Genomic DNA, 15070 nt, shown 5'->3' with positions numbered 1-15070 from the left:
GGATGTGATAATTCATCTCGAATGAAAAATCCAGAATCCTCCTATGGACCATGCAAAGCCACACATGCTTAACTGAGCCTTCATAGTTGACCATCAGTACATCCACAGCTCAAGAAATAAATAGACATCTTTCAACAGACATGTGATGATACTTAAAAGAGAGAGCATTCCAAAGAGAGCAAGCAGCACCATAAACATTTTGTTTACTCAAAAGAATTAAGGGTTTCCCCAACTATAGGACTGTGCCCAAGATCTTTAACCGTCTCCACCGGTTGTTGGTAGTGACGATTCTTAAAGTTGGAACTTAAAAAGTATTGTATGCACACATCCACATCATCTGGTAGACTATCAGTATATTTACGTACACATTTAGCAAGTTAAATTGCACTACTCTCCAAAGTATGTCTGACGCTGCCACGCTGTAGACTGGGAGAAAACATTCAAGACATTCTGGCAGCATGAAACTCTCTTTGTGGGATATCATAAGTATAGCTGAATTCACTGGAACATACATTTTTCTCTGATGACGCTGTGGTTACAAAATCAGGATTTTATCTGAGCACAGCATCAGTCTGAAAATGCTTTAAGCAACCCCAGCTTGACACATGGTCAATTTCCGTCAGAGAACCTATTGACATGCATTTTAAAAGTGTGGTTTTGGTGGGACTAACACCATTTTTTCCCCCTGGTATGTTGTAAATATGCTGTACTAGAGTTTCCCCTTTTATAAATTGAAAAAGGTGTTTCCTCCTTGCTGTATTAAAAGTATTTCATAACTGAGTTTCACCTCCAAGAAGACAAATGGTGACTGTAAGTTGAACTAATATGGGGAGTCTTTTTTGTGCACAGATGTTGCTGTATTATTCTGGCTTATTTGTTTAAAATGCTTTGGCTATACTGTAGTCTATTGTACAACCTGCAGTTGCTCTGCACTTTCAGATATTAATGTAACTAAATAGCAGAGACCTGTTTCAAACATGGTCTAAAATATGAATGTAAACTACAGACTTAAAATGCAACAATGGGTCCAAAAACAAAGTGACAGTTAGCCTGACTCAAGGTCGTAAAGAAAATAGCTTTAAAGCTGATTGATTACATTTTAAAAGCCTATAATAGAAAAAGTGTGACTGTTTATAAAGATGGTGTTATTCTACTTAATTCAATTGTATTGGCTACATGTTCAGTTGTGGGTCTACCTTTGTCCATGTTACTGTGATTAATGCATCTGCCAAACCTTGCACTCCCATTATGATGAGTCTTTCATTATCCAGCGCTACAATACAGGCCATATGGTTCTGAAATGGGTTATTCCTCATAAAGGCTACTTTCATTATCATTCAGTTATATGTTAAGTATAATTTGATACTAATTTTTTACTGCTTTTACTAATTTTGACCTTTACTTGTGGCAAATTATTTAGCAACTGTTGCACTATTACCTTAACTTAAAAATCTAAGAACCCTACCCCAAAAATAATTAGAAGTCATTATAACAGGAGAATACTGGTAGATTTGTACAGTGCATGCATATGCAACTGCCTTGTGTTATTTTTTCAAATACAATAAGCAATAAAAATGTTAAATCGGATCAATTAAATATAATAAATGCTGCATGTTGATGTAAGTGTTTGCCATTAACACTGTCCCACACAAAACTGCATCAAAATTTTATAGAAATAAATTATCTCTTTTATGTTTTTCAGTTTCTTTCCATGAGTATTAATATTTCATGCCCCCATATTAAGATAGATCAGTGCAAAAACTTTCACTGGTTGGGTCACACAACCCGCCACATAAAGCACATGTGAATTCATGTGATGAAACACAAGAAAAAAGGAAGCTTTGTCAACATCCAAATGGGGGATTATTCACAAATAGCTCTGAGTTCTTTAACTGACTCCGATGTGTTAGACGATAATAGACGACATTGTTACTTTCACATGCACTGTCATAAATGCAGCCTATAAATGTGAATGATTATGGATTAAGGCATACCATTCTGAGAGAAACATCATAGCTGATTCAATTTTGAAGATAAGTAATCATTTGTTTCAAGAACAAAGTATGAGTAACAGATTAAAGCAAATATATTTGCAATTAAATTGCAAAAAATAATTTGACAACAACCCTCTCTGCTGAGGTGGGAAACAATTTAACATCTTTCCCTTTTCTGCTAAAAACCTCACATATTTGGCATTTTACGACAGGGAAGTATTGGACTAAAAATCAGTGTAAGCGTCATGTTAGACACATTTCACAACCATCACAGCCTCTTGCCAACCCGCTTTCCCTAAACTTCACTTCTATGTATCCCAGTGCCTTTGCCAATGTAGTGACTGTTGTTGTACTTTCATACCCAGTCCATAGGCTACGTGAAGATTGTTGCCAAGCAACCTAAAAATAATCTTAAGGGGATAAAAGTGAAGGTAACTGCCAAGCACAGTGCAGAGCACAGGAGATGCACGGCATCATGTTGACCTCCACAGAGGAAGCCAAGAATTCAATATCAAATAAAAACGCATCAAAATACCAGTTCAGTGACCACTGTCGGCACGTTGGCCAGAATCAAGAGACATTTCTGCAAGATCAAAAAGCTTTCTTTGTAGCCAGCCTCAAGGTAGCGTGAGGGATGAATTAAGGGCCTCGAAGCCCTTTAGCAGACCTGAGTGGGAGCCAGGAGGGGGCAAAACATGACCATCTGTGTGCTAGGACGGTCTCTGCAGGGGGTCTGGAGAGATTGGAGCAGGCTTGCAAAACAAGCATCTGCCCTCTTCCAGTTGTACACAGGACGTCAAGCTGTGGTGATGTGACGGTGTGTGTCTGTATGTGGGAGCTTCTGTATGTCTGATCCCAGTCTTGGAGACATATTAAAGACATTTTGAAGCTGAGATTTCGAAAGTGATCATAAGAGCCAATGAAACAAATCAAAAATAGAGCCAAAGGCAAAACCAGTCAGATTATACGGAGCAGGCAGCACACACAGACAAAACTGAACCATTTAAACAGTATCACACAGGAACATTTGCTAAAGGCGTGGCGCTTCTTTTCCAATTCACATCATGTTGTGGACTCCCCCCTTTTTTTTTTTAACGAGACAACCATCTTTTTCCATCCAGATGTTCAGCCAATGAGAGGTGAGGCTGATTCCGGTGAAGGAAGGAGGCGGAGGAAGGAATGCAGCAGGATGCTCATTATTATGGCTGTCAAACCCACCGACGACTAGATAAAACAAGCTTTCTCATGAAAGATTTACGAGGATGATTTGCACCATGTCCGCCGCAGCTGTCGCGGTATGGATTGGAACGGGTACGTATCGATTCAGCCCGAAAACCTCTCGTCATTTCCACCTCGTTGCCTTTGATGCAGTGTCCGTGCTAGTAGGCTAGCTAGTTAGCTCGCTGTTCCGCCGCTTTGCTCGTTTTTTTTTTGCCCACCAAAAGGTTGGGGAGGAGGAGGAGGAGGACGTGGAAAAATGGCTACCAACTGACAGCTCGACCGAAGTGTCACAACACGGTCAATTTTTAAATTTTTCATACTTTACTGTACAGTACACGTCTGTTAAAGACGGGGATAACGTTGACACTTGTGTTTGAGCCGTTCTCTGGGGATATTTTCAGTGTTTGTACACCAGCTGTTTCATACCAAGCCCTAATTGCGTAGCAACCGTGTGTTTAACAGCTCAAGTGATCGTTGATAGCAAGGCTCAATGCGGTCCTTGCACTGTGACAGCATCCTATTTGTCATCGGCACACACTCAGTGAGTTACCTGTTCGTCAAGTAAACGTAGTCTTCCAGACAAAGTCTAATCTTTAGCCTTCATTCAGCTGTTTTTGTGCGTCAGGCCGCAAGCCAAGAAACGTCTCGCGCTTTTATAAGGGCTTCAAAAGCAAAAAAAAAAAAACATAAAACCTGCACATTATTTCTTACTTCATTGCCTGACCGTGTGGTGTGTTGAAAAAACCAGCAGTAAAGTTTCCTCTCCAGTGTCACAGAGTCTAAAAAAGACTGAACAATAGCTCAAGTATCAAAGGTACTTTAATTCATTTCCCATCATATATGAGACACAAATGCATGGGACTTCCACGTGTTTTTCCCCTGCTTTTACAGTAGAACTGCTGCTACTGGCACTTTGAGCCGATACAGGTTTGTAGGTAGAGAGAAAATGACATTACTGATGTGTCCTCTGCTGTTACGTTTCTGTGCGTTTGTTCGAGCTGTTTCTGAGGTCCATCTTATGAACGTGGAAACCCACTGACTGACTCCGGGCTAATCACCTCTTTTTGAACAATGGTGAATAGTTAAAGAAATAAAAAGAATCAATACGCCGCTGTGTCCTTGCACAGCAAATGATTGTTTGCTGCGGCGTCAAGATCCAAAGTATCATATATTTAACTTTTAACTTTCCGATAAATGATTTCACAGGCCGGTTTACTCATTCATCGGGAAGACGCTGCTTGACTGGAGCAGGCTTGTTACTTGTTCCAGAGCTTTTCTCATTTGAATGTCTTTTGATGTTGAATGTGAGGCTATTTGGATTTCATCCTTAAAGAAAAGAAAACAACCAAAACATTCGTCTTGTTGGGTCGAAACAGCGCTTAGGTGTGGAGCAAATTAAGACAAAATCATGTGAATGAAAGGAGTTTGTCATAGTTTGTCCTCCACACTTCCATCGCTGTGAGGAAGATGTAACATCGCAAAAACAGCTTTTCGCCACTTTCAAGTCATGCAAAATTACAACAAAATGATACAACAGTTGTCCTAGAACAGCTGAAACGGTAACAAAAAGCAGTATTGGTCATGAATGTGGGATTTGCTGACGGATCGGCCACGTCGACTGGGATCTCTTTGTGTGCTTGAAAGACTAGCGAGGACCGGGGCTAAAGACACCCCTGTTTCACGCATGCTTCTGTCCACTGATCCAATAGCTTACGTAGTGCATGCCTACGATGTGGCACGCAACGCTTTGCACGAGGGACATGTCCGCACGGAGCAATCCATGGCCTTGAAGCAGAGAACAGCCTTGTACAAAGATGGTGAGTGGGTTTGTGCAGTGATGCACTTCGTGTGTTGACCCACTGTCTCCTCCCCCCTGTCATAACACAGTGACACGCTCAGCTGGTTCCCCCATTAATACTGGCATTGTTGTTTACAGTTGTCTGCTGGGCCCTTTTCTTTGCTGTGTGAGATCTTGTCTAATCCTCACTCTTGGTAGAAGTAGATTTCAACTTAACTGCGAGGGAGAGCGACATTTCTTCTGATTAACATGCCATTAGTGCCTAAATACATAAATCAAGGGTTACCTTACCTCTACAGAGCGTTTGTGGACTGGAGTGGTTGTTTCGTGTCCGACGTTGACCGGAGCTGTTGCCTTCTGCTTGTTGCAGCAGCAGCTACTTTCACTTCCATGTCTCAGTTTATAATAAACTCATCACGGGCAGAATCCCACAGCCTTGGTCACAAACAGTGGCGATCCTTGTTGTCTGTGCTTCCCCACTGAGCACCAAAGAAGCACATGCATTCCTCCTGACCCGGACCGCATGTGCATATGAAGCTGATTCAACAGAACTAAAGAGCAGCCTTCCCCTTTTTTTCTGCCTCGGTTAGTTGAAGTCATTAATGTGGCTCATTCTCGCCATGTTTTTTTTTTTAACCCATGAAAAACCTGACCGCACTTGTAGATCACGCCTCAGTTCTTAATCGGTTACGAGGCATCACTCCACGGCCGGTCCAAGGTTGGTTCAGAAATGCACAATATCTGGTTAGTCATTTCCACCGCTTCCAAGGTCTGTTAGTGGTCTACCGTGTCATATCACTGCCTTGTCCGTCAGCTTTAAAAAACTAAGCGACTCTGTCCAGATTTATTGTAATTATTCATATTGGCAGTATGAGAATCCAGATGTTATGGAAATGGAGCATATTGAAATTATTATCAAGCACTTATTGTTTCTCTTGTCATTTGGGCTGCAGCTGAAGGCAGCAGCTTTGTCTGCTGTGGACAGTTTAGTATTAACCTTTAATTGGTGATGTATTGTGTGTACACTGAGAGCGCTGTGGTTTGTTTCGAGAAAGCCTCGCAGAGAGTCATCCTGCCACAAATAAGCAGATTCGATGCTATTAGCAGATCTTAAGTGTGGCTTAGTCACTGATCTTTAGTTACACCGGCTGCTCTCTTGACAGAAGTGACTACAAAGAAGGTGGAGGTGAATCTTTAGGCTGGAGTGATTTACACAAGTTTGCTCGAAGTGTGATCTCATCCTAAATGATTGCTGTTGAATGAAAGATTGAATGTCGATGAGCTGAAACTCATTTCATACCCTGTAGGTTGTTTCCTAATCCTGTTTGGAGGCCATCTGGGCTCGCTAAAAGTCCGTTCTTGTCTCATCTCTTCGATTGTCTCAAATGTTGACAGCCCAACCAGCTGGCCTCTTGCGTAGAACAGAGAAGCCCGTGTTTGACCTTTGAGGGTCAGAAAGTGGTCCTTTGTGTGCTGAAGAATTGCCGAAGCCCAATGGGTCACCTAATAGAATGCGAGTGTGCGGATCAACTGAGGTACTTGCTCAGGAAACGGTCCGCTGAAACGAAATGAGGTTTTATTTTTGGTCTCAGACTAACCCAGATCCTAATGTCCTGGGTGCAGTAGCTGCAGCCCAAAGAGCTATCATGTGGATTAGTCATGCCCAGGTGGTTCCTTGAAAAGAGACCTCAGGTTGTTCAAGCGACACCACATTTAGTGGCAGCTAAATGCTATTGATTGTATCTAGCTGTGACTGAGCCCTTGGGGACCTCTGACATATGGTTAGGTCAGCGTCTCCGTTGCTGGCTGCAACCCAGTTTAACATACGTATGAGACCGCTTTTTTTTCTTTTTTTTATTGCAATCAGGAAGTTTTGACTCTTAGATGTTATGTTGTTATATGTAGCTTAATCTTACTGTGTCACCTAGTCCTCTTTAACCCGTTTGTTGGGTCATACTGATTTCTTTTTTCATGGAACAGATTGAAATGTAAATCCTGCTCTATTAAGCTCTTCAATGGACCCCAGCTGCTGTTTAAGCCCCACAGTGCAGCAACAGAGGAGTGCTGCAGTAATGCTGCTGATGGTTTGATGCTTTAGAGAATGCTGAAAAAGGTCAAAAAAATTGTGAGAATCGGACATTTTGCCATTGGAAAACACACACATACGCATCACACTTTCCCAGGCTCTTTCCAAGCTGCTTAATGTATCTGCAGTTGTGATTCTGCAGGCGAGAACAGATCAAACTTGCTTCCTCTCCCCCGCTTTCACTTCACAGCACAGATCTCCTGTCCCTCTGCCCCTTTCCTCCTCCTCCTCCTCCTCCTCCTCCTCCTCCTCCTCTTCCTTGTACACTCAGTCTCCCATGGCGATTAAAAATTGAGTTCCCACCCACTGTGGGAGAGTGAGGGGTAAAACAAAAATAACAAAAAATAAAAGTGAGAACAGAAAAGCGTGGTGCAAAGAGTCTTTACGGTCAAAAGTCGACTATTTAAAGAGAAGGAGAGGGGTGGGGGACTGACAGAGAAAGACACAGAAGGAGGGAGAAAAATGGCTATAACACCCGCAGCCTTAAATTGTGTAGACTCCGGTTAAGCGACTGCCACTTTCTAAGAGATGCCTCTCACTAATAAAGTCTTATGCCTGCGTTTGAAATGGAGTGGGGCTACACAGAGAGCATATCGCAGTGAGAGTGGGGGGAGGGCATAAAAGAGCTCGGCGCAGTTTGAATGAGTCATTGCTGCTGCCTTTCAGTAGTCTTCTCTAGCCGCTTCCTCTTTCTGTCTGTAGAAACCTTTCTGGAAACTTAATAATTTGAGTTTTTCCCCCTTCGTATTTGCCCATCGGTGTACCTCAGCTTTAAATGTGGTGGTCAGTGGACTAATCTACCAAGCCTCCCCTTCCTATAGCACTGCCAGCAGGTCATTAAAGGATGAATAACAGACACACAGAATACGAAAAGTGCAGCTATGAGGAACTAAGTCCTCCACTCTTTCAAATGTGTGTTTCAGTGGTCACCATCCTGTCGAGGTCGCACGCAGACCGTAATGTCTACCCATCTGCAGGAGTGCTGTTTGTCCACGTTCTGGAGAGGGAGCACTTCAAAGGAGAGTTCCCTCCTTACCCCAAATCAGGTGCAACACCATCACAATCACCTTTGTCACCTCTCTGATGTAACATTGAGTAGGACTTTTTCTTCTTTTTTTAAATATTTGCTCATCTAAATACCGCTAAAACATTTGTAGAGGTGGGTATTGATGACCATCGATTGCACATCTTTGCATCATTTGTCACTAGAAGGAAATGCTTCGACAACACATGCACAATTCATCCAATAGGTCTAAATGTGCCTTTTCAAATTGGCGCCGACCCGTGACAAACTGTTGCACCATCCCTCCTTAAACTGCTCCGCCCACAGGTGATGCCAGCAATGACCCGATCACTTTCAACACCAACCTGATGGGATACCCCGACAGGCCGGGCTGGTTACGCTACATCCAGAGGACTCCCTTTAGTGATGGAGTGCTCTACGGTTCTCCCACTGCGGAGCATGTTGGCAAGCCCACTGTCATAGAGGTGGGTGCTTGGGCCGCTTCCAGGTTTGATTTGTGCAGCTGTTTCTTTTTAAGAGAAGGAACGCGGATGCTGCCTTTTTTGCTGAAAGCGTTACACTTGTAAAGTTCAGTTCTTTACCTGGAGGACATTAGAAGAGACGGTAGAAGAGAGGAGAATGTGTTCCAGAGAAGTAACTCATTTTAAAATGATTTTACTGATCCCAGCTGATTTGTTTGCGTTTAGTTGTACAGTAGCACCATGATACGCTTGGAGTCTTCAGACCCAAATTCCGCTATGCATTTTATTCTTCTTTCGTCCCCCGTAAGCTACTGTAGGCATTCCTTTCCCAAAGGGCTTAACATGTGGAACAGGGCTCATGTGCCTCTATATGGTGCCTCAGCTGGGTACAACGCCTACGTCGTGTATCGAGCTCAGCCTTGTCCGGAGAGCTGCTGCCATGTAAGCTGCACTGATGAGGGCTTAAACTTTCACCCCTGTGTGTTGCAGATTACCGCCTATAACAGACGCACGTTTGAGACGGCACGGCACAACTTAGTCATAAACATCATGGCCACAGAAGGTAAGAGGCGCCAGCATGACAGCTTAGAGCAAACGGAGATCAGCAACTTTGCTGATTAAATCCTGAGCGCGCATTCGGGTACTTAGACTGAGTCTTGAGCTTCCCTCTGGAGAAAATGTTGCCTTTGCTTACTTTTATCACGCACAGATTATCAATATTTCTCAGAAGAACAACATTTAGGACTTGAAAGTTCATTCTTAGCCTTTGAATCAAAAAACGACACGTTTTTTTTTCTCACAGCATACGTGTAGTAGCTGTTCTAATCGCATAATCTTAATCAGCAGATGTTCTTGGAACTTTCTACAAGTGCTCAGAGTAAATTGGAATCTATGGTTGAACAGCAGCTTTTACAGACTCCATCTCCTGATGAGGTGACATGAGCAAAAGCTCTAGAAAATAAACAGTTTTTAAAGTAGTGCATAAAAAAGGCAGAATTTTTTAACATTCACCACGGCATCTGTGTAACTGTGGTGGAGATTTACAGAGAAATAATAATGTTCTTTATTGTGAATTTGATTTAACGCGGTATTTAATTGTTATTCAGATTCCTGACAAATCAGTGTGATGTGTTGTGTGCGAAAAGTGGAAAACAGTCTTGTTACGTTATGACTTATTTCTTATTTCTTACTTATTGGAAAGCAGTTGTTCCTTTTCATCCGTGCGGCTGCACCGCACATCTGTGCGTCTGTGCGTGAGCATTTTTTTTGCCTTGCTGACCAGTCATGGTACATGCTTTACAATATGAAGCGAGTCGGGGAAAATAGCCCAGCAGCTGTTCACAGCCCTAATGTGACATCACTCTCCCTCTGCCGTGATGTCATCTGCCATCTGGCACCAGAAGGAGTCCATAACATAACAGAGCAGGGCGCGCGCACACCAGCGTCTTCTGGACAGATGTAAATGTGTCTCAACTGTGAAGAAATAATAGCGTAATAAGGATGTCACCAGCGAACGACTGCATCATTCTTCTTTCCTCAGGTTATGGATGTTAATGGGCGATTCTTTTACTCTGACTTTTCCCCCCGCTTTGTCTTCTTGCATAGAGTTCCCGCTGCCTTATCAAGCTGAGTTTTACATCAAAAACATGAATGTGGAGGAGATGCTGGCCAGCGAGGTGCTGGGGGACTTCCTGGGGGCGGTGAAGAACATCTGGCAGCCCGAACGGCTCAATGCCATCAACATCACCTCAGCACTGGACCGCGGCGGCCGTGTGCCCCTGCCTATCAACAACCTAAAAGAAGGGTGAGGATCTGGCTACACATTTGAACAATTAATACCTGGGGAAAAAAAAAACCTGTTATACCTACCTCTAGTTTACTTTTTCCCCCTCAGTTCCTCATCTTTTTATGCTAAATTTGGTATTTGATAATGAGGTTGAACTCTTTTGAAGAAGCAACCTCTTCCCCTCTATAAATCAAACAAATTGCATGTAATTCACCAATCCACTCACTCCCTTGGTTACAATTTATTTAATTGGGGCCTTTGGGATCCTCCGTCCTCCGTAAATTAGATGAAAACACACGGCCGTCTGTACTGACAGACACTTTCAGCTTGTTTAGCGTGGACGGGGAAAGCCCACATGCACTGCCAGAAGTTGTGCATCAAAGATTCCCGCTGATGTGTTGGAAGATGAAAGCGTCTGGAAAACTCTGTGGAGCAGAAATGCCTCGACTATTACAAGCCTCTTATCTTCATCTTCTCTTCTCCACATCTTCTCCGCTCGCTAGTGTTTATGTGATGGTTGGCGCCGACGTTCCCTTCTCATCGTGTCTGCGGGAGGTGGAGAGTCCATACAACCAGCAGCGCTGCAGTCAGGAGATGGAACCTGTCATCACCTGTGACAAGAAATTCAGAGCTCAGTTCCACATTGACTGGTGTAAGATTTCCCTGGTGAGGATGCTCTCGGACTGATTCCACCCCCCCCCCCCCGACTGAAAAATGTAGATTTGTAATACTGGAGCCAAAAGGGAACTTGTACACGAGTCTTACTTTTAATTAGATGCTGTCATTTAATCAACTTTGCACTTCAGTTGCACTATATGTACTGCACACACTATGAAATAAAGCTTTCTCATCTCTTTTAGGTTGACATCAACAAAGTAGTTCCAATATACATCACCCGTCCCGACCCAGGTACGGGGATCCTACCTGAATTTGGAGAGTACAACCCCCCGCCTGAGTCTCTAAAGAGCCGGGACTACTTCTCAGACTTCCTTGTCACGCTGGCCATTCCCTCTGCTGTGGCACTAGTCCTCTTCTTCATCCTCGGCTACACCATGTGCTTCAGACGGGAAGGGGTGTAAGTGTGCTTGGATTCATATTTCTGCGCCGTCATTGCACCAGATGCCCTAAATAAAGTATGAGAAAAGCAATGCAAGTGTTGTTAAAGTATAGGAGAGTGAAAAGTGAGACAGAAATGAAAGGGAGCAGAGCCGCATACTGAGCAAAAAAGAGAGAGAAAATCTGGACTGGAACTGCAGCTTGTCATTACCATCTAGCCCTTTAGTCCATTTATATTAAGTTCCTCATTGTTATCTGTCGCAGGATTTTACTGATGTTGTCACGCACATCTTGAGCCACAACATCGAAGATCATCCATCCGCATTCTTTCATCATTTACAGGCTGGGAGAGGCGTGTCCCCTTGTTTACTCAGTGTCCCACTCCCATCTCCACCCTGTCTTTATGCAACAGTCCACTCACTTGTGTGTGCATATTGCTTCAACTATTAATATTAGTATTTAATTCATCCATTTTGTTTTGTTTCTAGGGAAAAAAGAAACATGCAAACACCAGAGTAAGTGTTTTACCTCTCCTGTGTACCCTTTTTGTTTTGGGTCTACTTCTGTTCCCTCACCTCTACTTTTTGTTTGCAGTTTTGTCATTTATGTTGTCATTGATGGCTGTTTCATACCCATTCATATGCTCTTATGTGTGTCGACATCCATTCATTCAGTGGGCTGCTGAAAAATTTAACCACCAGCTGCAGGGAGTCAATGCTCTTAGTGGTAATAAAGAACTCTCGACAAGAATAATTTGGCAGATTTAACAACACATGCTGCACCCTCAGAAATCAGAAGAATAACCAGGGTATATGTTTATATTCATGTTGTGCAGGCACAAACCGAGTGTAGATCTCCTCACAGGACGAGATCAATTAAGCCATTACGTCCCAAATTGTGCTACTATACAAATTCACGGCCTCTCCGTCCTCTAGCATCCAGCTAGTTCACCACAGCACCATCCAGAAGTCCACCAAGGAGCTGCGCAGCATGTCCAAGAACCGCGAGATCTCCTGGCCTCTCTCCACCCTGCCTGTCTTCAACCCGGTCAGCGGCGAGGTGGTGCCGCCCATCCACCCCGACAACTACGAGACCACCAGCATGCCTCTCATGCAGACACAGGCGTGAGTGGGGGGAGTTTGGCGGGAGGGGAGACACGTGGGGGAAATGGATATATAAGCAGTCGCACAAGAAACCCGCATGTATGTTCTTGCTCATTAGCTACATGGATATTACCGGTTAACGCTCGTTTCAAGCATGTTTGAACCATGTCGTGTTTAGTTAGTCCCAGAAAGTAAGACTTACAGCTTAGCGGTTTTAAGCCACCCCATGATTTCTCCTAATGGGCTTTAAAGTGGAAAAAATGCAGTAATGTATGAGAACACGCTTACACGTGACAGTATTACATCTTTTAAGTCTGTTTACAATAATGCCATTGTTCACGCTTTTCAGGAATCTGCAAAACCAGATCACGATACCACAGCAGCGACCATCAGGTTGGTGGTTTCCTCCGTCCGAGTAGAGGTTCACCGCCGTACTTCATCTGCATGTGTAAAATGGCACGCGACTGTTAACAAATAAGGACGCTCCCCACATGCTTCGCCTTCTATAAGTGCCTGCATGTAGTTGCATGTTTAGCATTCAGGAGTGCTTTTTCCTGACATTATAAATCCTTTCCTTGGTTACCTTTAATAGCAAACCACGCTATTACAGGCACATAAAAATGACTTACAGTTCAATTTACCGCCTTTAATGCATCGACTTGCCAGGCATAAGTGAGATGAAGGCATATTAATAACTTGGCTGTGCTGTGTGGTTTACAAGCTGTCCCCTCTGCATTACTGTGAGCAATGCAAGCTTCCAGACCCTGATTAGTCAACTTCTGCATGAGATAAGCAGTTGTGATGTTGGTGTGTGAGCGCCCTCCTGTGACCGCGGCGATCAGCTGCATGAAGCACTAACCGACTGCTCTCTCTGTTCACTGCTAACAAAAGGAGATAATTATGTCATGTCAACATTTCGAAGGCTGGAGGTAGGTGCAGCTGTCACAGAAAACTCGTGTTGCATTTCCTTGTCATTTGTAAGGTTATTTCAGAGCAGTTTACCTTGCTTCTCTTACTTTTATTCTAGGTAAATGGTATTCCTGAGGAGAGAAAGGTGGCCGAGGCATTGAATTTATGACGTGAAACGCCAGTTCCAGAGCTGCCTTTCCACATCTTAATGTTTTTTTCTAACGTGTGTGCCAACCTGCATGTATCAAAAGTAAGGTTTTATTGTCCATATGCACTTCCAACTTTAATCAAATGCGATACACAGAACTGCAGATCAGAGCTGATTATACATTCTTTTTGGGAATATTTGTGTGTGTTAAATATATGCCTAATATGTTTACATGTAACATGTCACATGATAATAAATCCTGACAGAAATGTTTTAACTTGCTTTGTCCCAAAAATAATCAAGACACTCATGTTGTCTGAAGATTTTTTTTTTACCTTCTTTTGCCTAAAAAAGAAGCCAAAAACACCACATTTTATGAACCGTTTTTTTTTTTTGTAACAATGTACAACAGAATAAAGGCATTTATAAATAATATGGATACATTTCACACTTCCTAAGACATCGAAAAAAAAAAACAAAGAACATGTAGAATATTTAAAAGAGGCCCTGTGCTGGGGGTATAAATATTTGTTGCTTTTACACGATCAAAGAGATCAATTAAGGCCTCAAGCAATTTGCCAGATTTACCGCTTCACTGTAGATCGCTTATAGATGAGAATGACAAGTCGGTCCGCTTTACATACCAAAGGAAACGGCAACATGGAAATACAAAGAGGTGCTGACGTGTATTAGAAATGACAGTTTACTTGGCTCTGTTTTAGTTTGATCGCAAAAACCCAAACTACATCATCGGTAAATGGCACGAGAAGCCTCAAAAGCTGCAGACAGAGAAAAAAAGAAAAAAAGTGGACCCACATTTTCTATTTAACAAGAGAAGCTACATAAATAAATATACGATTGACACGGCAACATTTTACTACCCAAAAGGTAGATGTAATATGCAACTCAAAATTCATACGCGACACATCTTTTATCTTGCAATATGAGTCGATTCTGCGCGTTACTCTGACAAAACATCTCACTTACCAAAGTGCATGAGTATGAGCACCGCTGCTGTGTTCGACTCAAATTAAACACTGTATTCCACCTTTAAGATGAAAACGGGTGGGGTGGGGGATAATAATACGTGTCAAAATAAAAGTGCTCTCTCATATATGTCTGTCGCCGACAGACACAATTAACAATGTCCTAAATGTTTCAACAGTAATGTCTTCAGCTCAGTCAGTGCATTGCCAAGTGGCCCCGCTTCAAGTTGATGTGGCCCTGATGCAAAGTGCCGAAACATGGAGGGTTTCCATCTTGGCACACCGGAAGATGTATTGTGTGAATAAGCCACTGAGAGAGCAAAAAGCCTCATGTTCAAAGGCATTCATAAAAGGAGAAAGAATTAAAAAAAACGTTCTCACTCATTCGCTGTTCTATAAGTTCACAGGCTGTGACCGCAGAGGGAGGATTTCTATTTAGCCGTAGCGTCTATGCTACAATGGTATGTGCATTTTCCAGAGCTATGAGGCGTGTTTAGA

At 42.9% G+C, this 15070-nt stretch overlaps 2 protein-coding genes across 5 annotated transcripts in view; one reads left to right on the top strand and one right to left on the bottom strand.

Annotated features, from left to right (window-relative positions):
* ppp1r9a (protein phosphatase 1, regulatory subunit 9A) overlaps positions 1-5499 on the bottom strand; it is a 50536-nt gene extending 45037 nt beyond the window's left edge. The window contains exon 1 of the mRNA XM_072371010.1: positions 5305-5499. The gene's annotated coding sequence lies outside the window, so the exon portion shown is untranslated. The remainder of the gene's footprint in view (positions 1-5304) is intronic.
* On the top strand, positions 3127-13888 carry sgce (sarcoglycan, epsilon). 4 transcript variants are annotated; one of them, XM_072371017.1, is made up of 12 exons: positions 3127-3305; positions 8023-8145; positions 8430-8587; positions 9074-9146; positions 10190-10388; positions 10874-11036; positions 11231-11445; positions 11915-11941; positions 12362-12550; positions 12879-12922; positions 13421-13458; positions 13557-13888. In XM_072371017.1, exons 1-12 carry the CDS (start codon positions 3257-3259, stop codon positions 13605-13607), a joined length of 1329 nt encoding a protein of 442 aa, XP_072227118.1. In that variant the 5' UTR covers positions 3127-3256; the 3' UTR covers positions 13608-13888. The 4 variants fall into 4 exon arrangements, with proteins under 4 accessions (XP_072227118.1, XP_072227116.1, XP_072227115.1 ...); XM_072371014.1 differs by lacking the exon at positions 3127-3305 and adding an exon at positions 4939-5032; XM_072371015.1 differs by lacking the exons at positions 3127-3305; positions 11915-11941 and adding an exon at positions 4936-5032.
* The last annotated feature ends 1182 nt before the right edge of the window (positions 13889-15070 follow it).

The sequence above is a fragment of the Leuresthes tenuis genome, unplaced genomic scaffold, assembly GCF_036924035.1.
Source record: "Leuresthes tenuis unplaced genomic scaffold, fLeuTen1.0.hap1 SCAF_18, whole genome shotgun sequence".
Classification (NCBI taxonomy): domain Eukaryota; kingdom Metazoa; phylum Chordata; class Actinopteri; order Atheriniformes; family Atherinopsidae; genus Leuresthes; species Leuresthes tenuis.
This window is presented reverse-complemented; position numbering and strand designations above follow the sequence as displayed.

Coding starts and splice junctions, on each gene's coding strand:
- sgce (XM_072371017.1), top strand. CDS start 3,257: ATGATTTGCACCATGTCCGCCGCAGCTGTCGCGGTATGGATTGGAACG. Junction 3,306..8,022: donor CGCGGTATGGATTGGAACGG/GTACGTATCGAT, acceptor TGTGTGTTTCAG/TGGTCACCATCCTGTCGAGG. Junction 12,923..13,420: donor ACCACAGCAGCGACCATCAG/GTTGGTGGTTTC, acceptor TGCTAACAAAAG/GAGATAATTATGTCATGTCA.